Source organism: Amblyomma mixtum, chromosome 1 (genome assembly GCF_055824585.1).
Source record: "Amblyomma mixtum isolate Tamu chromosome 1, ASM5582458v1, whole genome shotgun sequence".
Lineage (NCBI taxonomy): Eukaryota > Metazoa > Arthropoda > Arachnida > Ixodida > Ixodidae > Amblyomma > Amblyomma mixtum.
Window position 1 is genome coordinate 92,601,150 of NC_143012.1, and position 25,095 is coordinate 92,626,244.

The 25,095-nt window shown below is 46.2% G+C and overlaps 1 protein-coding gene across 1 annotated transcript; it reads right to left on the bottom strand.

The window, feature by feature from the left end:
• Positions 1 to 933: 933 nt before the first annotated feature.
• On the bottom strand, positions 934 to 21,885 carry LOC149367224 (uncharacterized). Its single transcript, XM_089573355.1, has 6 exons — positions 21,821 to 21,885; positions 17,545 to 17,661; positions 16,395 to 16,585; positions 13,237 to 13,396; positions 3,902 to 4,051; positions 934 to 1,118 (listed from the first exon to the last, which is right to left on the bottom strand). Exons 1-6 carry the CDS (start codon positions 21,883 to 21,885, stop codon positions 956 to 958), a joined length of 846 nt encoding a protein of 281 aa, XP_089429481.1. The 3' UTR covers positions 934 to 955.
• Positions 21,886 to 25,095: the final 3,210 nt, after the last annotated feature.

Sequence of the window (25,095 nt, forward strand, 5' to 3'; positions counted from 1 at the left end):
CCCTTGACTCATTACATCTGCTCTTCATGTAAAGTTCTAAAACTTCTCATTTTTGTCTTTAATCTGAAAAATGAGCTTGTAATAAGAGGCTTTGAATTGCGGAGTATTTTGACGCCCAAGTGGTCACTGCTAAATTCTAGAGTCCCGAGGAGAAGCTGCTTGCCGTTATACCTCAACAAAACTGTCTGTGAATATGCAGCTTCTTTATATTTTTAAGTGGAAACTGTGCAAGGTCGTGGTTCACTTTTCGGTAAGTTGTCAAAGGCTTCCCAAACGTATGCTGATCACGCAGCACCTTCAAAGTGTAGGAAACTTGCCCTGAAGTTTTGCGCGAACAAGAAATATATTCGCCCCTGACAACCCCATTTCTTTTGACCCCACCGCGGTGGCTCAGTAGTTATGGCGCTCGCCTGCTATCCCAAAGGACGCGGGTTCGACCCTGGCCGCGACGATCGAATTTCGATGGAGGCGAAATTCTAGAGGCCCGTGTACTGTGCGATGGCAGCGCACGTGAAAGAACCCCAGGTGGTCGAAATTTCCGGAGCCCTTCACTACGGCGTCCCTCATATCCTGAGTCGCTTTGGGACGTTAAACCCCCCAAACCATCAATTTAAACCTATTTCTTTTGAGTATTCCAACCGTTTGGATAATGTAAAGACGAAACCTTTGAAAGGAATACCAATATTGAAAGCTACCTGCAAGCTTTCATTATTACCCCGGGTGCGTCACTAATTGCGCGATGTACGGAGCGCACAGATGTCACGCTGTCCTCCCAGCTAAGAGCTTAGTTACAATTTCAATTACACGTCAATGAACCGAAGAACTACTGTATTCAGGTTGTTTATTCAAGTCGAAAACAAGATTATTATTTGTTTTTCATTATACCTTGGGCGCGTAGATTATAGACCATTTTTCTTTCACGTGTAAAGAAATTCTTCCTCTGCCGTTGGCTGCGTCAGCGCTCCACGTCATCTGTGTCCGACACTGGGGAATTCTCAGCGTTCTCCAGTCCTCTCCTCTGCCTACGAGCTTCCATGAAACCCCGCGGCTCTCGCACCATCCACTTAGACTGCGACGTGTCTCTCTCGTACTTTCGGCATTTTCTGATGAGCAGGATGCTGCAGGGGAAATACAAGACAGTAGTAAGCGGGTGCCATTTTATAAGTGCAGTCAATGATGCCATCATTTTGTGGACTTAACATTATCATGGCTGGTTGTCGGTGTGCGTTTCTCTTGAGCATGCATGTCTATAAACTGCACACCTTTTTGTTTGTGCACATCTGACAAGACGGTTTGAAAGCCTGTTGTCGTCATCATCATCAGCCTGACTACGACCACTGCTGGGCAAAGGCCACTCCTATGGCTCCTTAATTAACCCTGTCCTTTGCCAGTTGCGGCCACCGTATCCCCGCAAATTTCTTAATCTCATCCGCCCACCTAACTTTCTGCCGCCCCCTGCTACGCTTCCCTTCTCTTGGAGTACACTCCGTTACCCTTAAGGACCAGCGGTTATCTTGCCTTCGCACTACGTACCCTGCCCAAGCCCACTTCTTCCTCTTGATTTCGACTAGGAACCCGCGCTTGTTCTCCCACCCACTCCGCCCTCTTCCGATCTCTTAACGTTACACCTGCTGTCAGCCAGCGCCTTTCGGCCACTAACTAGGCCAGTTTATGACGCCTGCAATCAGGCGATGGCCGCCGACAAACCGACGCTTCACCTCCAGCCGTCTTTTTTTTATTCGAGATGTTTTCCATTAGGCATAATGTAAAAGGGGAAAGAAAGTTATAAGTAGGAGTATAAACAAGCCTCGCTTAGAAAGTGGCAAAAGTTCACGATAAAGCGATTATCATGAGTCCACTTGCGGTAGTCGCCTGCAACGTCCCATCGCAGGCCCACCTTCTTTAGGAAGCGCCGTCTCACGGAAGCTGTAGCCGGGCAAGTCGACAGCAAGTGTTTTTCGCCACACTGGTCTCGCGCAACACCACAATGGGGACAAGTCTTGTCAGTCCCTTCGAAACGTTTGTCACGCCACCGATGACGCAGAGGAGGAGTCAGAGCCGCTCCTGCCCGAATCCGGCGCACAGATACCTCCTCCTCCCGAGTGAGACTCCGAGGGAGAGGGTACGAACATGGAGGAATGAGAGCGCGTGTTCGCTTACTCAAAGCTTGTTTCTCAGAAACATGGGACAGGATCGGATCTGGGGGTTGAGGGGAAGGTGGCGGGATGTCAGATGTCAGCAGTCTTCCTGTGGCTCCTGGCAACACGACCGGTGCCATCAACTGATGCCGACCCTACGCGCACGACCACGCAGAGTACAACGTACGATGTTTTGGTATGGTGTTCCTTTGCTCCATATTGTTTCCTTGTGTGCTTTGTGTTCTTATTAAGCACATATATGCGTGTGACGTGTGCTTGAGTGTGGTCCGACTCTTCCCGGAGTTCCTGAACGGACGTGGGCCGTAACACCATCGCACGATATTCTACCCGGAGGTTTCATATTAAGGCAGGCGAGCGACGAGAGTCACGGTCTGCCCACAGGGCTCGACGTTGTATTTTAAAAACTGTGAAGACAGTTGTGCTTAGGCTATCTTGGGAGAAACCGCTTTCAATGTGGCCTTAATCTGATCAAATTTCATCCATAGAAGTGATTACGGAGGCATAGGCAAGAACTAAACAGAAACAGATAGCCACGAATACCATTAAAAACTTTGAAGACAGTTGTGCTTAGGCTATCTTTCGAGAAGCTGCTTTCAATGAGGCCTTAATCTGATCACCTTTCATCCATAGAAGTGATTACGGAGGCTTAGGCAAGAATTAAGCAAAAACAGATAAGCACGAATACCATTAAAAACTTTGAAGACAGTTGTTCTTAGTCCATCTAGGGAGAAACCGCTTTCAATGAGGCCTTAATATGATCAACTTTCATCCATAAAAGTGACTACAGGGGCTTAGGCAAGAATTAAGCAGAAAGAGATAACAACGAATATCATTGTAATTTGCCCTCTGAATGTGTTACAGGAGGAAAGATGCCTCACAGAAGTCGAGAAATCTGGATAATTTGTGGCTAATATTTCCGAAATGCCTACAAATAATATTCTTCTGGAACAGGAAGATATATTCCATGGCTCTTTCTTCATGAAATACAGCTTTTTCTTCCAGAGTTCCTAGCCAAAGGTTCTTAGCTCTTCCATTTTAAGCCTGCTCTAACGCACCTGAGAAAACATGAAAAGCAAAACTCCTGCAATAATTGGTGAATTAATTCGTTTCGGACCCCTTGAGAATGACCTAAACTGTAACATGTTCCCTTCAGCCATGCCGTACACCGATTTTTACGCAACTTGCTTTGTTTCGGCTTTGGTTACTGCTGGGATATAATGTGTTGCCAATGACCGAAGCAAGTAATATATTGAGCTCTCTGCGACTAGCCACGTAGAACGATTTTAAGCGAGGCATGCAAAATAAACTCGGAAAACCGTTTTTAACATGTACGCCTCCGCGCTTCATGCAAGAGCCGCTGTGGCCTCCAGTCTTTCCAAGTCTCCCGCTGCAGGTCTCCAGTCGCTGGCCGATAACAGAGAGGTCAGCTTCGCTTACGGAGCACGTGGTCCAGCTACTTTTGTTCCGGACTTTATATCCTAGAAACACTGTAGTGTGATGACATGCATTTATGAGGACCCCAGATAAATTGCATAATTATTCATCATAGAAGGCGTGCTCTTTGCAAAAATCTGAAAGTTTGAAGACTTTCGTTCCAGAGATTTCCAAATAAGCGCCACAAAAAAATATTGTGCTACTTAGGAAAAAATCAGAACAATTCACCAGAAACAAGTACAGCCAAGTAGAAAGCAATAATATAGATTAAAGTTTGATGTGACTGATTTGAAGGCCGCTGTAGTTACCGTTTGTAAGCGCTGCATCTCAGTGGGTGGTGGAAGTGAAAACATTTTGTCTTGAGGACATCAAAAAAGGTAGTGCCCACGGCGATAGAAGTATAGGTGTTGGCGTCCAATAGGCAGTCGAAGAACCTGTCATCATCGGCGCAGGCGGTCCTGTAAAAGCAGGGGGCAGTATATAGAGAGACGACTGAGCGCAGCAACAGTACCCTTGCTCGAAAACCCAACGCTAAGTACTGTCTTTGGCAAAAGTATTACAGCCCAAGGGGTTAGTTAGCTTTCAAGCCATGTAGCGGGGCTCCTTACCACGTTTGACAGTCCTCAACCTGGGAGGATTAAGGACTTAAGTTCATCCTGCCTCCGTGAGATTGGGGCCCCTAAGTATGAAAGAGTAGCGGCGCTGCAGGGCTCAGAAGCAGATTCCTTGAGCTCCATACTTTTGACAGAGTACATTTCGTGGCCTATCAGCTGCAGTCGCTCATCTCGTAAAGGACGCGTACTCTGCTTCAGCAGAGAGCGTGAAGCATCCTGCAGTTTTCATTTAGCAAGTGAACTGCATCGATAAAATAATGACCGGGGCTGGGTCGAAGGATTTCGTACAAATCTCAAGTTAGTCAGTAGGTGGTAAAAATGCGGGCACGGTTTCCGTGGTATGCTTCGCTTCGGTTTTACGGCGATAGCCGCTATTGGCAAGAAAATCGAACATATGTGTGTGCATGATCGCATCGGGAAAACGGGTGAGGGGAGGGGCGTGAACACGGAAGAGTGAAGGAGACATTACCAGGAGATGGCAGTGAAGAGAAAGCAAGAAACGTAAGTAGAAGCTGTTACGTAGGTGGCGAAGAGGCGTGGAGAAAAAAGTTCAAGTAAGGTAATTATCTAATTACATCGAGAACCCAAGACAGTGTACTGATGAGGCGTGTAGATAGGAAAGAAAAGACCGAAATATTTGGCGCGGCTATTGTTAACAAACTCAGGAAACGGATTGAAAGCATGATCGAAAACCTAGAACGGCTAAGCAGAATGGTGGGTCTAAAAATTGATGACCAGAAATCCAAAGCAGTGGTCCACAGGCTCGGAAGGGAACAACACTGCAAGGCAGTGTTCACGGTCAACGAGCGCAAAACAACAATGAAGAAGAAGGCGACAGGCCAGTATATTCTAGGCACTATAGCCCATTGGATTGGAAAACGTTTATTGTCAGCACTGAGCCCTAGTGGGCATTATACTAGGTGGCTTCGAGCCCATGGCTCTTGGCGACCTTGTGAGCCCACTCAGTGGCCCGGACTTGCGTCAACGGGTCTGAGCTGGCCAGTATAGCCTCCCACCGCTCTAGAGAAGGGACTGGTAGTAGGTCCGCCGGTGGCGGCGCCTTTTTGCAGCTCCATAAAATGTGGTCATATCCGGCTATCTCGCCGCATTGTTAAGCATGAAATGCTTTTAGCTCCCGTTGTCGGCAGTGTGGTGACGTCACGCCGAGACCGAGATCCACTCATCCGGGCACTGAAATCCACTCATCCGGGCACTGAATTCCAGTTATCCGGGCACTGAATTCCAGTTATCCGGGCACTGAAATCCACTCATCCGGGCACTGAATTCCAGTCATCCGGGCACTGAATTCCAGTTATCTGGGCACTGAAATCCACTCATCCGGGCACTGAATTCCAGTCATCCGGGCTCTGAAACGAGAACATCCGGGCACCGTACGAGACTTAACGAGATTTAACGAGACTCTCTAAGCCCTCCTACGCGACCGGCATGCAAGCGCCGGTTGGTCTCCAAACGAGACAAAAAATAACTGCTGCCAGTGCCTTCTCAATGTTTATCAAGATATCAGTGGAGCTGTGGGTTTGATAATGCACGGAATTATAATTTCCGATTTCTAATAACGCGTGCAAAAAGCACATAAATGCCACGTTACACTTCGTTGTCATACGTGATCCGGGGGAGAAGCGCTGCGTTCAAAGGGCAAGGCATCGCGCCGAACGGGTGGTGGCGTTCCTCCCTTCCATTACGGCGCGGTTCGGGTGTCCACCGAGATGGCAGAGAATTACTGCGCCATTTCCTTTCCTCAAAAAACCTTGCGTTCAAATGGCAAGGCATCGCGCTGAACGGGTGGTGGCGTTCCTCCCTTCCTGTACGGTGCGGTTCGGGTGTCCACCGAGATGACATTAGGCCCGTAAACATTTCATGCTTACTCTACTCTCGGTTACGGGAGAGGCAGAGAATTTTTTGCAAGTAGCGTTGTGTTGGATACATGTGTGCTAGTCTCGACGGGCTAAAGAAGGCTCGCGTCTGGAGCCGACGCCACGTTACCTCCTGGCTTTTGTCGAGCTTTTTGTCTGGTGGCGGATAGATCCTCCTTTCCAGTTTAAACTGATTGGTGTATTCGTGAAATGATATGAATGCATCTCTCGTGAAATTTGGGGACTCAACCCGGCTCACTGCTCGGCTGACATAACCTCGAGCTATACTGTGAGCCAACTCGTTTCCCCTGTTCCCCGAGTGTGCCGGCACCCATATTAGTTCCACCTCTCTTTGGTCCCAGTCTTTATCTCTTAGGATTCGTTCTGCCTCCTGGGAGATCATACCCCGCGCAAAATTGCTGATAGCCACCTTGGAGTCGCTAATTATGGTGACTGCTTTGGTGCTGGCCATTGCCATGGCGATAGCCGCCTCCTCCGCTGTCCCTGAGTTTTTTGTTTTGACCGAACCGGCCGTTAATGTTTCACCCGAGTCGTTCACGGCCACGACCACAAAGGAGTCGCCTCCTTCGTATTCCGCCGCGTCTACATAGGTTGTGTATTCCGAGCCTTCGAGCTTGGCTTTAAGGGCCTTTGCTCTGGCTCTCCTCCTGCCTTCGTGAAAAGCAGGGTGCATGTTTTTTGGAAGTTGTTTAATAGTGAGTAATTTTCTAACTTTGGTCTGTAATTTTGCCTGTGCGTTTCTTTCCGGAATTCTATCATGTAATCCTAGGTTGCTCAGGATCTTTCTCCCCGGGGTGAGGTCGCAAGCCTCCTTAATTGCGCAAATATATGTGCCTCGCATAGTTCCGTGGTGGTGTTGTAGATCCCCAGTTTAAGAAGTCTTTCCGTATGAGTGCAGTGGGGCAGCCCCAATGCTGCTTTATATGCCTGCCTTATGATCCCATCTATTTTGTTCTGTTCCGCCAGCCCTAGCTTGAGGTAGGGAACGGCGTAAACTATTCTGCTTATCACGAAAGCCTGAACCATTCGGCAGAGATCTTTCTCTTTGACTCCCCGTCTTTTGTTAGCTATTCGCCTTATGAGCCTGGTTGTCATGTTAATTGTGGACTTAAGCCTGTTTATTGTCTCTGTGTTCTTTCTATTGTCCTGTATTATAAGTCCTAGGACCCTGATTTTGTCAACTCTGGCTACCGGAGTCTCATTTACCAGTACGTGAATGTCTCCTGCGTTGGTATCGCGTTTCCTAGCTCCCCGGATCACCAGAAGTTCGGATTTGCTTGGCGAGCATTTTAGTCCTGCCCATTCCGCGTAATCCTGGACAATATCGATCGCGTGTTGGAGATTTTGTTCTATTTCCCCATCGTTTCCTGTATGCGTCCATATTGTTATGTCCTCCGCATATAGCGTATGGTTTATACCTTCGACAGTCTTCAATAGCGGCGGTAGGTTCTTCAACGCCAGGTTGAATAAGAAAGGAGAGAGCACTGAGCCCTGCGGAGTTCCCTTGTCTCCCAGCTTAATAGTTTCTGACTGGATGTCTCCTAGATTTATTTCTGCGGTTCTGCCGGTTAGAAAGTCTCTTACGTAATCGTAGGTCCGCTTTCCAGGGGCAATCTCCGCCAGATTAGTTAGTATGACCTCGTGTTTGACGTTATCGAAGGCATTATGTAGGTCTAGGCCCAGTATAGTTTTGGCGCCCCCTTTGTTCGGCGGGTCTATGATGTCTGCTTTGAGCTGGAGCATGACGTCCTGCGTGGACAACTTGCTCCTGAAGCCTAGCATCGTTTCAGGAAATATCTCCCTTTCCTCTGCGTATTCCTGGAGTCTGTTTAATATGACCTGTTCCATCAGCTTCCCCAGGCAGGACGTTAGCGATATCGGCCTGAGGTTGCCCACTTCAAGTTTCTTCCCGGGTTTTGGAATAAAGATTACTTTGGCATGTTTCCATTGTGAAGGTAGACTACCTCGTTTCCAGATCTCATTTAGGTAATCTGTGACCGCCGTGACCGAGACTAGATCTAGGTTCCTTAGCATTTTGTTCGTTACCCCATCTGCCCCCGCTGCCGACGTGGTTCTTAGTTGACTCATTGCTCTCCATACCTCCGCTATCGAGATGTCCTCATCTAGCTGTGTGTTCTCTGCTCCTTGGTAAGCTGGAGATGAATCCCCTTTGTCTGTGTTAAGGTACCTGCTCTTCAGTTCCTCTATTAGGTCCGCGGCTGTTCCCTGGTATTTGTGAATCAATCGTTTAAGCTGCCCTTGTGCCGCCGACTTTGTTTGTCCTGGGTCTAGTAAGTGGCGAAGAAGATGCCACGTGTTCTTGCACCCTAGCTTTCCATTCATTTCATCGCAAATTTGTCCCCAGTGTTGACGCTGAAGCTCGTTTGTGTAGTCTTCTATCTGTTTTTCGAGTGTCGATATTCTCTTCTTTAGCCTTCTATTGTGTTTCTGTTTTTTCCACCTCTTCAAGAGGCTCTCGTGGGCGTCCCACATGTGGGCCAGCCTCGAGTCTGTGATGTCATGTTCGGTGGTTGGGGTCTGTCTAGTGTGACTGTTTACGTCTCTTTTGAGTGTCTCAACCCATTGGTTTAGATCCGATATCTCCCTCGGAGCGGTTCTGTCCCGGACTTTTCGGAGGGTGTCCCAGTCTGTCAGCTTCGTTTCGCGCAGCTTCCCCTTCATTGGCCTGGTTTGTGTTTCAATCTCTATGATGTAGTGATCGCTACCCAAGGTGTGTCCTGTGTTTGACCATCTTTCACCCTCGAAGTCTTTGCCTAGCGTCAAGTCTGGGGACGTGTCTACGCTGACGCTATTGCCTATCCTCGTGGGGTCTTGAGGGTTGTTTAGTAGCGTGAGCCTTAAGTTTTGGATTTCTGTCCATAGTTTGTTTCCCTTAGGGGAGGCCGTCCGATATCCCCATGCCGGATGCGGGGCGTCGAAGTCCCCCGTGATTACTAATCCCTTCTTATAAGATAGTCTAATGGCTTCACGTAATAGGTCCGCCAGCCCTGTGCCCCGGTTTTTCGGTGAGTTGTATATATTAACAATAAAGAGACTGTTGTCCCCTTTTCTGTTTGGGATTATTTCTAACATCACGTAGTCCTCGCTTGTGGTTTCGAGTGCGTGTTGCGTTGCAGTTAGATTTCTTTGCACTAGCGTGGCCGTGAACGACTTGGGTTTGTGCTCTTTTTGCACTTCTAGCGGGGTGTACGCGGCGTAGCCATTTAATTTGACCATGCCGCTTGCCTCCTGAAGCGTGATTACGTCCGGTGTGATTATGTTTTTTTGAATGTATGCCTGCAGGTTCCATCTTTTGGACTGGAAGCCTCTGCAGTTCCACTGCCAGATTATAATTTGTTGGCGAGGGACCATGATGTCCTATAGAGGCTGCTGCTGCGGTTGCAGCGAGGGGAGGGTGTTGCCGGCAACAGGGGGAAGCCTGGCTTCTATGTTTGCTAGTTGTTCCAGAATTTGCTGGAAGCAACCCATGGTTCGTTCCCTGAACATGACGAATTCCGCCGTCAGATTGTCAGCACGTTCGGCTATTTGTCTACCCTAGCGGTAAGGGCATCAATTCTAGCGTCTTGAGCGTCAACCCGCTTCATTAGTGTGTTCATGTCTGACCTAACCTTGATGTGGGTTTTAGCCGATGCGTCCTCGTTAGGACTTTCTGCCGCCTTTTTGGGAGTACTGTCGTTTGTGTTTCCCTCTCTGGGTAGAGGTCTATTCAAGGGGACTCTGGTGTCTGTGTCCATTGTGTTTTGAATGTCTCCCCCTTCATATGTGTCACGCGGGGGCGCCTGACTCGCGTTTTGTGATTGTTGCAAAGGTGGTTTTTCGACCACCTTCGGCTGTTTTGTGTTAGCGTTAATGAGTTTCCTCAGCTCCGCCATCTCCTTCTTTATGGTGTCTAGCTCTCTGTCTCTCTTAGCGAGCTGCTCTACCAGTTCCTTCTCCCGAGCGGTTTCCCAAGAAGAGGCCTTATCTGGCCAGCTCACCTTTTTGCCCGCGTCTCTGTCCTTGCTTGAGCCTCTTCCTCTGCTCGAGCTGCTCTCTCTGTCAGGACCCGAGCTGGCGCCTCCGGTCCCCGGTAATGGTGGGAAGGAGCTCGATCTGCTTCTCCCCCGGTGGCCTTGGCGGGTGCCGCTGTGGTCCCTGGTCTTCGGTCTTGGTTGGTGTCCGGAGTCAAGTTGCCCCAGGTCGTTCTTGGCTTTATAAGGTTCTTTCTTTGCCAGCCGATACTTGCAATTCTGGCTGCCGGTGTTGTGTGGCCCCCCGCATACGATGCATTCGGGCTTGAATGTCGGCAGTTCTCCCTCCGGTGGGTCTGGATGGTCTTCGCCGCATCTGCGGCAACGCTTTACCCATGGCTTATAACACACACCCGTCCTGTGTCCCGTCTTCCTGCAGTTGTAGCAGGTCTCTACCCGCTCTCGGTACGGGTAGACGATGAACACTGATCCCCAGTAGAAGACTTGTCTGGAAAGCTTTTTCTCTCCAAAGGTGATGAGAATAGATCTCGACTTGCCAATTCTTCTGGCGTTGAGTACTCCGATGTCCGGGTTGCGTTTGATGAATCCTTGACGGACTTCTTCCGGTGTTCCGATATCATAGGCGTTGTATACGACGCCCTTAATTGCGTCGTCGGGAGCCGCGACGTAGGGTGCCATGGCGAGGGTCTTCTCCCCGATAACTATCGTCTTTATCCTCGCGTAGGTGCTCGCGCGTTGACGATTCGGTGTGCTGATCGTGTACGTGTTGTTCACGGAGTTGATTCTTGAAGTGTCTTCGTCCAGGACATCTCCGTATGGTAGTTGCGCGGCCGCGCAGGTGGCCTGCAGTAGGTGACGTGGCACGTAATCGTTCAAGTTCCAGCCTCTGGGCCTGAAGATTATTTTATAGTCGCTCTCCGGGAGCTTCGGCATTGGTGCCCTTTTCCGGATGTTCGGGTCTTGCCTCTTTTTCTGAGTGGCAGTCGATTTCTTCTCCCCGGCGCCGTGATCGCCAGCGTTCCCGCCGAAATTCGTGGCGGCGTTCGTGCCAGCGTTTCCGCTGGCGTTTCCAGGCTTCCCGCCTTTTTTCATCATGCGGTCGTGCATGCTGAGAACGGTCTCCCACTCACCGTTCTCAAATTCCGAGGGTGCCAGTTCATCTCCGTCGACGGCGTTGATCATCGTGGTGGTCCAACTATAGCCCAACTATAGAGCTCGTGCTGTGCTCTCTACTTCTTCTTCGTCGTCTTTTTGCGCTCGTTAGCCATGGAGACCTACCAACTAGCCCAAATACTCACGTTAATGCAATTCGTTTCTTCAGCGTCGGGCTCCCTTTAACTTTCCGAATAAACGTTCCATTGTGAGCGTGCCCACGTGCTGTGTGGTCTTCTTCTTCGTCGTCGTCATTTCGCGCGTATTAATCACGAACACGTACCAACTAGCCCAACTACTCAGGTTAATGCAATTTATTTCTTCTAAAATGGGCTCCCTTTGCTTTCCCGAATAAACGTTCAGTTGAGAGAGTGCATTTCTTGTGCTGCCTTTGTCTTCGTCGTCGTCGTCTTTTTTAGCCCGTTAACCATGAACATGTACCAACCAGCCCAATTACGATAATATAATTAATTCCCTCTGCATTGGGCTCCCCTAAACTTCCAAAGTAAACGTTACATTGAGAGTGAGCGCCTGCATTGTGTCGCATTTCTCTTCATCTTTTTGCGCTCATTAACCATGAACATGTACCAACTAGCCCAATTACTCATATTAATGCAATTCATTCCTTCTGCATCGAGCTCCCCTCACTTCCCGAGTAAACATACAATTCATAGTTAGCGCATTTGTTGTTGTTGTTGTTGTTGTCCTCTAGATAATGGCGCGTACCCACTGCGGGGGTTTGGCCAAGACACAGACGGCAACTGATAGGTGCACAAAATGTTAAACAAGAAATTAATGGTGGGGAAAAATAAAATAATTATGATAATGATAGCAATTAGGAAATAAATGAAAGGATCTCAGATGTGTAACTGAAATAGGCTAAACAAATGCTGTGAGATCGGTGACTGAAATAGAGAACGGGGCTAAATATTCCACGTTTCAGAAAGCTTTCGTTCCAGAGGAATATTGATCATGAGAAAGAGCAGAGCTTAAGACGGCAGCCGTTTAGTGTCTGTAAGGAAGTTTTGCATGGCGGAGAGCACATTCCAGTTGCTGTGCCCAAGGGAGGAAGCCCCAAGAGACAGAGCAACCCCGGCTGACAGACTTAGACCAAGCTGTCGTAACGGAAGCTCCAGCAGGCGGCTCCGTAAAGAGGAGAAACGGCGGCAGGTCAACAAGAAATGATCTATCGCATTTGTTGCTTTGCCTTCTTCGTCGTCGTCTTTTCGAGCTTTTTAATCACGAACACGTACCAACTAGCCCAACTACTCACGTTAATGCAATTCATTTCTTCTGCAATGGCCTCATTTTACTTTCCCGGGTAGCCAACCGGAATCCTTTCTGGTTAACATCCCTGCCTTCCCCCCCCCCTCTCTCTCTCTCTCTCTCTCTCTCTCTCTCCCGGATCAACATTCAGTTGAGAGCGAGTGTGCGTTGTGCTGCCTTCGTCTTCTTCGTCCTTTTGGGCTCGTTAACCATGAGCCCCTACGAGCTAGCCCAATTACGATAATACAATTCATTCCATCTGCATAGGGCTCCGTTTACCTTCCCGAATAAACGTTCAGTTGAGAGTAAGCCCTTGTGTTGCCTTCTTCGTCGTCGTTTTTTCGCACCCCCCATTCACCATGAATGCGTACCAACTAGCTCAACTACTCCCGTGAATGCAATTCAAGCCTTCTGCGTATGGCTCCCATTAACTTCCAGAGTAAACATTACATTGACAGCGAGCGCCTGTGTTGCGTTGCCTTCTGTGTCGTCGTCTTTTTGAGCTTATTAACCGTTAACAAGTAACACTAGCTCAACTATTGCCGTAAGTGCAAGTAAAACTCTAGTTTGGGCGAGTTGGTTCATGTTGAAAGAAAAACTGGTAATGGTGCAAGAAACGGGGACACAGAAGGCACACAAAAGACAGGACTGACGCCAAAGTGCAAGACAGTTTTGGAAATCTTTGCAGATGGCGGATAGCAGCGCATTCAGGCCATTCGCTCACATTGTGTATAGCCTGTTGTTCTTGATTCCGCCCTTCCTCTGTCCTGGTGCAAGGCTTTCATTCGCGTGGTCGTGGTCCCTGCAGCAGCTGTCGGTCTTCCAGGCTCTCCCCAAGTCCTCGTAGTTTTTCGCGATGTTCCCAGCTCCGCACCACTTGGTTCCTGCAAAGTGCAAGAGTATCTGCTTGAAAGTAAAACAACGCGGTCAGCGCTGAAGCAAGCAGATGTGTGGTACTTATTTCTTTATTTATTTATTTACTTATTTACTTATTCAAGTTGCCTCACAGGCTCCAAGAGGTGGAGCATTTTGTGAGCGGGGGATTACATATATAGGATTAATAACAGGAGCATGCATGACAAGATTATACAATGCTTATCGTAATTATTGTAATTATACAATGCACGCCACTCTTTGAGCGTACAAAGATAATCGGAAGGGCCAAAGACCACAAAACACGTGAGGTCATCGAAGCCTGGCAGATTAACAGGTATGGGCCCGGAAAGTGTGTAAGCGAGGCTTTGGTCCATCTGTAGAAGAAGGAACTGAAGTTCCTGAACTCGATAAGATAGAGTTTGCTTGTTGCGCATGCGTAAGGTTGGTGATGGAAGGAAGATGTGTTTCAATAAACAGTTGCAAGTCCGCGCTCGTCCTGTCTACTTCTTCCCTGTGTATCGTCCTTTGCGTGGTTTTCGTTCTTAGTTCATGGATTACCAACTAGCCCCCCATCGTACACTCCTTCAATACAATGCTGATTGACTGTTAGTACTCATTAAACAGTAAGAACATCATTACACATTGGTAACTGACTGTTAGTACTCATCGTAAAACAATAAGAACATCATTATGCAATAGTTATTGACGCGTCAGTAATTAGATAAAATGGCTGTTATTTCGGTCCTAAAAGAACGTGACATGCCGCGTTCTTTAAAACAGCAGGAGGTGACGGAATACCTTCGCGTAGAAAATTATAAGACAGAAAAAAGGTGGTAGAGATTTAACGTATTAAACCCAGCAGATGTGCGAAAGCACCTGTTTAGCCTGGTTGGTTCATAGCCTTGCTTTCCTGGGCGGCCGGCACGTCTGGCGGCGATTTATTTATTTATTTATTTATTTATTTATTTATTTATTTATTTATTTATTTATTTATTTATTTATTTATTTATTTATTTATTTATTTATTTATTTATTTATTTATTTATTCATTTATTTACCTACATCGCCCAAGGGTCTTTATTGTAGGGGGATTATAAACATAGTAATATACAAAAGTCAAGAGAGAAAAAGAATACCAAACACAACAAGAACAAATAATGCAAAATAGTGTAACTAATATAACGAAACTCATTGAACACATGCTTCAAGCAGAGAAGAAGAAAGCACTGTAGTAGGAACATTGACAATTCTTTCAGGCAGGTTAAGCTCTGCAAGGTTAAGCTGACCTGATCCGTTCGCGCCGCACATTGAAGTTTATAAAGATATTCAATGTGTTATAACGACATGCAATGGATGTGCAATACACAGCGCGAGAGTGTGTTGCAGTTTAACACGAGATGTGATCGGCTGGGCGATAAGATAATGCTCTTGTGCAGTGGCCAGCGAAGCTGATCTTTTCGGCTCCACAGCGGGTTCGAAACCCCATTATGTCAATATTCATTTTAACTCTGCGTGGGCTGTTGCTGTGCTTGGTTTGGCCAAGGTCACCTTCAGCATCACCCTTCCATTGGCTACAGCTGACGCGATGCTCCTCCGAGCTTACCCGAGCTTCCTTTCATGGGCTGCAGCTTCTCGACGGCCATCCGAACTAACCCGAACTTACACGAGTTACTCAGAGGCTGCACTCAAAATTCTCGGTTGGGAGCGTGTTAACTAGTGCTTTCGCACAAAAATTAAACTCTTCATTACACTACCTCTTGAGTATGTGATAGCATTAAATTCTCAAGTCCGGTTGGGCTGTTTCCGCTCCACCGTGACTGCTGATCGCAGCATACGCTGGCGCCTGAGCTACTCCATCTTCAGTGAATACTTCCGTTTTCGGCATCTACACTTGCGGGGGTATCCCAATACGGTAGGTACACGCTGCCTTGACTCCTGGGATCCATTCCAACCCGATAAGCGGAGCTGTCTACACACATCGGCACACAACCAAGCGCAGCTGCCGACTGCCGCCGAGCCCATTGTTGAAGAAGTAATGCATTCTGGGAAAGAGGTTTTATTTGTATGTCCAACTTTCCAGAAGAAAAATTTTAAAAATTGTAAAATAGCTGCACTATGCGTTTTTCATAAATTTTATCCCTGACTGCCTAGAAATTGCACTATGTTACCAGCTCACTTCGTTTCTGAGCGGCTTAAACATGATTAAGGAGTCTACCCACCATATGCACACAGCGGTGCGAAACTTTACGCTTTCTTTTCGGAGACAGTCGAGGACTGGAATCGTATTGCTGCCGACGCAGTTCACGTTAGTACACCAAACTTGCAAGCATCCAGTGGAAAAAATTACGGACATCTGTAACGGCCCTCTCTTCATGTAATACCCAAACAGAGGCATTTCAAGTGCCGATAAATAAATAAATAAATAAAGAAATGAATAAATAAGTAAATAAATAAATAAATGAGAAAGGTAACACAACTTACAAAAAGAACTCCTGCCTTGTCCAAAGGACCACATAGCAAGCTCCTGTGTCCGTTTCGGCAGGTAAAGATTTTAACACTTGGCTAATTAACGCAGCGTTATGCAACCTGCGTACAAACTGAGAGGCAGAAACGCAGGACAGGTAAGCGAAAAAAATGGTTTGGTTTATGGGGTTTAACGTCACAAAGGGACTCAGGCTATGAGAGACACCATAGTGAAGGGCTCCGGAATTCTCGACCACCTGGAGTTCTTTAACGTGCACTGACATCGCACAGTACACGCGGTTCTAAAATTTCGCCTGCATCGAAATTCGACCGCCGCAGTCGGGATCGAACCCGCGTCTTTCGGTCTTTCGAGTCAGCAGGCAAGCGGCAACTACTGCAGCCAACTACTGAGCAACCGCGGCGGCTCGAAAAAAAACTGAGCAAACTATATTCATGTGCATGCGCGGTTGCATTGTAGTTGTAGCTTTTTAGCAAAGAGGTTTTCTTTGACGCAGGGGTGTTAAGCTGACCGCATTTGCTTACCTGGAAATATTGCAAGACTCTGGAGTGTCAACTTGAACCGCTTTAGTACCTTCTGCAGCAAGGATCCCATCGTCCTTTGCTCTCGGTTTGCGCACGTGTCCACGTATTCATCCATTTCTCGTATTCCCACATAATCGAGGACCGCACCGGCAAATCTCTTCAACGCACGCAGTATACGCCCGATGAGGAACCTATTTAAAGAAAATTAGGCGTCTTTTTTACAAAGTCCACTACCTTCAAGTGGGCATCATGGCGCTACTCGGTTCATTGCGAGTCGACGTGTTTGTTAAGGGAGCTTACGTGCAACCTGTACGCCATTTGGCTGGCAACGTATGCAGACCAAGAACGGCGTCGGTGATTTTCATTCCGATCACTCCGAGTTTGCAACATGTGTTTTTCACTGTGACATCTTTGAATACGTGAGCTACGGGTCGTGATTTTTCATTGAAGCGCTCTTATAGGTTCTAGGTCATCACTGCTATCACCGACGCTGAGAAATTCAAAGAAATCGCCGCCGATTTTGTATGCCCCTCCTCTCTGTAATGGCTCCGGGCTGTGAGAGTGTTGCTACTGTAATAAGTAAATAAATAAATAAACGCGGATTTTAAGCCGCGCAAACGTTATCTGCGCAACACAGAAAAAACATAAGAATAAAAGTTCAATTCTTTTTCGCGCCGTGCCTCTCTCCTTGGTAATCTCCGAAATAGGAGATCGCTTCTTTATCGGACTGCCTATAGACCAGCACTGATTTGTAACTTAAGCAAGATGCGGTGGCGCTACGGTCGCCAGCTGTGTCAACATCTTTAAACGTTGGTGTCGACAAGGGTCCGAAACTGTGGTTACGTGGCATGGGAATACTTGTACACAAAAGTTTTTGAAGAATTTTTTGAATATTTTGGAAGAATTTTTGAACAAAAAGTTTTTGAAGATCAGCGCAACTACGCCACGCTGTATTAGCAATATTTCTCCCATTTTTTTTTTTCGAAAAGTTATTTTCCGCTCTAGCTGCTCTCACCTCCCGTATCCCCGACAACTTTCTAATCTTATCTTGCTGCCTGACTTTCGCCGCCCCTTCCATACCCTGCCCTCAGTTGAAATTCGCTCCGTTGCTGCAACACACCGATTATTAGTTAACCGAACGGCAACTTACCTGTCGGCAAAAATGTTGCAAGCGATGATGCTTTTCCCGTCGTCAAACACCTCAGCCAGTCTGTGGCCCCCTTTCCCTATGTCGGTGACGATCCTGTGACTGCGCAGGGACTTGATTCTGGAAGAAGCACGTCGGTATAGGGAACACAACACAAAGGCTGGCTGCGCGATGGCAGCGCCGCGCTCCTCCCCTAGCGGCGGAATTCGGAGGCGTTTATCGGGCAAGACGCCGCCGCGGCGTTTTGACTGACCGTGCTTGCATGCTGCTCGCGCTCGTCTCATCGCGAGCGCGGTGGCGGCGAACGGATGCCTGACGGCTACACCATAAGCCGATTATGGTCACTAGTGGGAAATTTTAAGGCGAAAGCCTTTAATGGCTGAAACTGTCGTCCGTTAGCAGAGGGTGTCACACCTTTGGCAGCGTTTAACTCGTGTTAACTCGAGAACTAAAAACGATAGGAGAAAACGAATGATTGCTTCAGATCCGTTCCGAGGCCGACTTAGCTCTGATCTGTTAAACCAAAATCGACAGTAAATCATGGACAGCGTGCAGCAAGCAAACCAATTTATGAAAAAAAATGCATGTGCCTCTCTGCTTCATTGCAATGTTCGAAGCTTGAATAAGAGCATAGATGATGTCTGCTGTCTAATGGCTGAGCACTCATTCACGTTTGACTACATAGCCGTGTCTGAAACTTGGCTACATGAAGGGGAATTCCACAATATCCAAGGGTTCAATTTTTTTTCCTGTAGTAGAAAAACTTCTACGAGAGGCGGTGGAGTTGGCCTATACGTAAAAACATCGTTGCATTCCTCGCTTCTTCCTGGGTTGACAAATTCATATTCTGCTGGTTTTGATTTTTTGGTTGTTCAGTGTATGAACCTTGAAATTGCTGTCGTATATCGTGCTCCAAATAGCTCTCTATCACTCTTCCTTGACCATTTTGAATCGCTGCTCACGAACTTATATAATCTAAGAGTCAAAGTATTAATCTGTGGTGATTTAAATATTGATTGTTTAAGTGATAACAGTGTGGTATATACTAACTTATTACAGTCATATGGCTTCAGTAATGTAGTTATAGGCCCTACACGTGTGACTCCTATTTCTTCGACGTCACTGGATCATATACTCTGCAATTTCGACACATCATCTAGTTTGAGCTCCATATATAAAGCATCCCTTACAGATCATTATCCTGTTGCGATATTTTTTCCTCTCGAACAAGCTGCCCCGGGTAATACATCTGACCCCCACTGCAGCATCGATGTTATTCAGTTAAGGAAATGTCTTCAAGCGGTAGATTTTGGCTTGATCAACTCAGCTGATGTTAACGACCTATACCATGAATTTAACGACAGGCTAACCACGGCAGTTTTGCAATCTTCTACACCTCAAATCAAAAGATACTATAGTACGCCTATCTGTCCCTGGATGACACAAGCTATTATGAAACTTATTAAGGAAAAAGATCACTGGCATACCAAGTGTAAACAAAAGCGAGGTAATTCATATTACTTAGTAAAGTTTCGGAGAGCAAGAAACTTAGTTACTGCTGCCATAAGGTCCCGCAAGAAAGAGTATTACTCCCAATTAATTTTGAAAAATGCCCACAGTACGAAAGTCACGTGGCAGATCATTAACTCTGTTATTAAACCCGTAGCAAATCGTTTTATTATGCCTGACATAGAAATCTTGGGGATCTCCATTGAAAATCTAGTTACAACGTTCAATGTATATTTTTCCACGATTGGTGCAAGTATAGGAAATACTTGCCCCTGCACTGAGTACCTCTCTCCTCCGCAAAACATTGTAGTGACCTTTGCATACCATGATATTACAGTGGATGAGATTGTATATACAGCTAATCATTTTCCATCGAAATTATCTACTGGATGTGATGGCGTTGCCTCTATTGTGCTGAAGGAATGCCTTGATATCTTATGCGAGCCACTTGAAAAAATCTTCAACTTTGCCTTCTATTCCTCCACCTATCCCGATCTGCTTAAGCTTGCTAGAATAGTACCGATTCACAAAAATGGTGACCGTAACCACGTTGAGAATTACCGCCCAATTTCCATTTTAAGCTGCATAAACACTTTTTGAAAAACTCGTTGCAAAGAGAGTGAAATATTTCTCGAGAAAGAAGCCTTGCTATGTCCTCAACAACACGGCTTTAGACCAAACAGATCAACTGGTACGGCCGTCATATCGCTAACAAACACGATCAACACTTTCCTAAATGATAATAAAATAGTCTTAGGAATATTTTTGGACATTAAGAAAGCATTTGACACTGTTGATCACGAAATTTTACTGAAAAAGCTGGCGCATTACGGGTTTAGAGGTATTAGTTTAGAATTCTTCAGAAGTTATCTCAATAATCGGCGGCAAATGATCCAACTTAGTGGTGTAAAATATGACTTTGAAACAGTTACGGTTGGTGTGCCTTAGTGTTCAGTCCTTGGTCCGATTTTTTTTACCTTGTATATTAATGACCTGCCGCATTTCACACAACACTTCTCTGTTTTTATGTATGCTGACGACACTGCTCTTCTATGTGCTCATGAATCTACAACGGATCTTATTAGCACCGCAAACCGAGAATTGGAAACTTTGTGTAACTGGTTTATTTCAAATAAACTTGTTGTAAATGTTAATAAGACAAAATGCATAATATTTAGGGGCTCCAGAAAAACAATACATGAAAACCTGCCTTCCGTGCAATGCCTGGGAACACCTATTGCACTTGTGAGTAACATCACTTATCTTGGAATAATTCTAGATGAGAACCTACACTGGAAGCCATACATTCAGGCTCTTTGTAAAAAGTTAGCTGCAGCATGCTTTGCACTCTACAAATGCCGAGATTATTTTGGTAATGACATACTCAGAATTATTTATTTCTCAATTTTTCAAAGCCAGTTATCATATTGCATTGAATCATGTGGCCACACCTACCGATCTTATTTGGAACCACTTAGGGTCTTGCAAAAAAGGGCTATTCGATTCATTTCACATTCAGGATACAACGCCCACACTGCTCTTCTTTTTAAACAGATGGATATACTGCCACTACAATCATTACTTGAATACAGGACTGTCTTGACAATACACACATGCCTTACAGACAATTACCCGTTACACTCATCGTTATTCTGTATCCCACCCTATGCACTCACAACGCCACTCATAGAAATTTCCTTCTTCCGAAAACAAAAAATGTCTATGGAGAAAGAAGGATGGCCCATGTTGGTATTAAGCTGTGGAACAAGCTTCCAAGTGACCTCAAACATTGTAAAACTTTTCTTGTCTCACTGAAGAAATACTATAAACAATGAGTGAAGCCAGCGTTTTTTCTTTTCATATATTTTTGGGTGTTTTATCTGTTTGTAAAAGAGGCTTGGTGCTCTGAATATTGTTGCTCTATGTACCCATTTATGTCTTTCGAATTTCATGAGCTTCTATATGTATGTAATTAATTTTTGTTATGCCTGCAATTTTCTTTGAAACTGAATTGCATGGATCCCAACTAGCTTTCAGCTAGGGATCCAGATGTTTTCACAAGCATGCCTTGTATGAATGTTGAGAAATAAAAATTGAATCAATCAATCAATCAAGATAGAGGAGGAAAAAATGAACCTAGAATCCACGTTCGATAACTGTACAGTAATTAATTAATTGCAGTCTAAAATGACAAAATCGCGTCGAAATAGCGCGGTCGTCGATATAACCACGAGAATAATGTGACGTCACATCCACCGGAAGTCGTCACGGCCTAGTGAAAATTGCCACAGAATGGTCGTAAAAACGTCGGATTTGTGTCAAATTAGATAGAAAAATGAGTAATTAAGCGTAATTAACACTTAATATCCCCGAAAGATGTTTTTTTTATGTATCGATATATCCACGGGAACGGTGTCACGTCATATCCAGCGGAAGTCGTCACGGCATAGTGTCCTCGGCTTTCGCCTCTGAACACTTTAGTTGCTAAAGTGTCCTCGCAATTTTTAGCTAGATGTTCACTGGTGGGCAAGCGAGGCCGTGGTTGCCTGAAGGTGGGAAGCTTCTTGATGTCTCTAGGGCTTTCCTCAAATGCATTTTCTTTCAAGGCGTCCGTGAAGTCACTATAAATCTACGCAGGTGGCAGGAATGCTGGTAAAGTATATCTGCAGTATGGGGCGTAGAACAAGTGATTAGAAAACGATAGAGTGCTAAACTGCCTGCGAAAACAGCCGTAGATGCGCCGGCGAGCCCTCAACATATGTGTACTTACTCGGTCGACGCCATATGTAAACTGGCAGCAGGAACAACTGCGAAGGCGAAGGAGGCCGTCGCCATTGTACTTATCAACTAGCGCTAGCAGCGCGGTTCTGCAGATTACAGACCATGGAAGTGTAGACATCGGACTGCAGCGCAATGGCGGTACGTGCCCCGTCGAAGTGCATAAGAGCTGTGAAGTGGTACACATTAAAAAAAATTGCACCCATAAAGGTGTAACACTAATGACGGCACCCTTTCGACACCCATGCTTTTCTTGTTTTTTTTTAAGGGTGCGCTGAGCACGTCAGCATCTTTAATGCGCCCCTGCACACTTCAAAGGCGCACGGGTGCTTAAGGGTGTAAGTGCAAAGTAAGTATTTTTAAAATGATGAGAGCTGTTCGAGTTTTCTATTATATGGCAGCTGCAACCTTGATGCGAGCGGCTGTTACTGCGATTTGCGCCCCCATAATGTGATAATTAACTGAATTATTTCAGCTGAAGTGCTAAGCATCACTGACTCCAAATAGGGGCTCGCTGAAATGGCATATATAAACTTTGTTGTGCTCATTCCAGTTTATGTTCAGTAGCTTTGTATGAATTATTCCAGTTATGCTCATTCCAGTTTATGTTCCTTTAGCAAAAGTATGTGTCACATTATAGTGTAGTTATAGTAGACACGAAGTGCACCATTAAGGGTGCAATTTTTTGTACAGTGTAGTGGTTTGTGAGTTTGATGTCCCGGGGCTCACAAAGCCGTGTTAGGATGCTCCTGACTAACGTAGATTTTTTGTTAAAAATTTTTTGGCAAATGCGCCATGTGCAGTAAGTACGACCATACGACAGTAGCAGCAAGGCAAGCGCAACAGTGATAGGAATGGTAATACGTTTAGTATATTGGTCGTACCACCAACCGTACGCCCATGCTAAAACTCTCTGCTATCAACCCCCTGGAATTCATTAACACGCATCGACATCGCGAGAAGCATTCACGTATTGCGCCCAAATCTAAATGTGGCCAGATTCCAGCCGCGACTTTGGGGTCAGCAGCCTAGCACCAAAGCCACTTCTCTTTCATTACCGCGCCTATTCAGATCGTTCGATTTGCGCGATGGCGCAAAATGCCCCATTCTTAGCAATCCGGACCTTTTCTGGACAAGTAACGCCATTCCGTAAGTTTCAAAAGTACTCGACTATAGTTTCGGAATCTTTTTTTTTTTTTTGTCAGCATGCAGGAGGGAATATTTTCAAACCTCGCACAAAACCTGTCGACACGGAGCGAACGCGCAAAGCAAGGAGCCCAAGGAAGCTTCCTCTTTTCGCACTGACTCTATTCAGTAGCGACGGTGTTCTCGTGATTTTGCACCATCGACACTCGACTCTGTAGATGCAAGTGACAGCTTAGAGCGGGAAGATGACGTCCATTCGTCTTATTTTAGTTCAGACAAATGATTGCTCTTCGCAGCCCGCACTATCCACCGTTGCCCGTCTGTAACTTTCGTCTCCGCCGTTGCCAGGAGAGTCACTGCTTTCAGGGCCTCTGTGAACATACATACCGGGCATGTTCTGAATTATTCTGTGCCACCAGCATTGAAGCGGAAACAGTTATCTGCAAGACGGCTCGGAGTCCACCTTGGCACTGCACTGCATTCGAGCAGCTTATTTTTTATTTACTTTTTTTTTTACGTACTGGAATATTTAGCATGAGCTGTGCAATTTTGCATACTCATTTCTAGCATCGAGCGCACAAAAAATATACTCTAGATTTTTTCTCCTCCTATCTTCCGATTGCATCTTTGATATTTTGTGACATTTTGTGCGAGACTCAGATTTTGCCAGTCAGATTTTTTTCCTTTCATGGAAACATATATCCTGTTTTTCTTTGTATTGTTTAAAAGAACACTGCATTGCTACACTATGACGAGCTGCAATAAAACATTTTTTTAATTAATGGGTGAAAAAGAAATTGTGCACACTACCCTGAAAGTTCCTGTTCTCCCGCAGAAAGCAAAGATTTAGTTAAACACCGCGGGAAAGGAAAAGAAAATGAGTAAGAAGTGCTAGTTAGTTAATTACGTAGTTATATTGGTTTGGTTTGGTTTAAGGGGTGTAACGTCCAAAAGCGACTCAGGCTGTGAGAGACGCCGTAGTGAAGGGCTCCAGAAATTTCGACCACCTGTGGTACTTTAACGTGCACTGACATCGCACAGTACACGGGCCTCTAGAATTTCGCCTCCATCGAAATTCAGCAGCGGCGGCCGGGATCGAACCCGCGTCTTTCGGGTCAGCAGCCGAGCACCATAACCACTGAACCACCGCGGCCAAGCTATATTGATTACTTACGTAGTTCTATTGCGTTTAATGGCGCAAAAGCAATTAAGGCTATAATGCGCCAAACGCAAGGTTAGTGTGACCAGCCCACACGGCGGAAGAAAGCAGAGCGAGCTGAGCGAACACAATATGGAGACAGAAAAAAAATGTGTAGCGCGTTCTTAGCGTATTCTCGTCCGAAGGAAGCATTTAATTTCATCTTTCACTTCATATACCGCGTGGTTATAATTAGAGGGGACACAAACTCCGCCATAAGATTTGGTTTATTGGGGTTTATCAACCCAAAGCGACTCAGGCTATAAGGGACGCCGAAGTGGAGGGCCCCGGATAACTCCGACCACCTGTGGTTCTTTAACGTACACTGACATAAGGGTATGACGCGATAACGTAAGGGGTTAAGTCTCGTATAGGCAGAAGTACAGTCTTTGTCAAAAGTAACCAGGCTCTATGGTTTGCTTCTCATTCGTATAACGGAGCCCTCATGGCTTCCCTAAAGATCAAAAAGTTATTTGAAGGTGAGAACAGGGGTTCTTCTTGCCATACAGAGATTAAGAGCTTGAGGGCTATAATAATAGCTTTAATATACGACTGAGAAGAAAAACCTGCAGCCTGGTTACTTTTCACAAAGACTGTTCGTTATAGACCAGATTTTTTTACCCTCGCACGCAGGCTGCGGGCGCGCTCCTACTCTCGACACCAGTCGCCATCTGTCGGCGCGCGCGGCCCGAGGGACTGCGGGTCGCGCCGGCGCCGCGCGTAGAACGCATGTTTGCGTGTTCGCTTCTGCCGTTGTTGTGCTCCATCAGCTAACGTATGAGGGTGTGTGCTGTGCGTCACTACTCACATTTTCCCTCTTCCAGACAGTACTGCCGTTATCTTGTGCGCAGTTACTCGTTAACGTGACATTCGAGGGTAGTCGACCAGGTAGTGTACGGACTGGAAACGGGCACTTCTAAGCA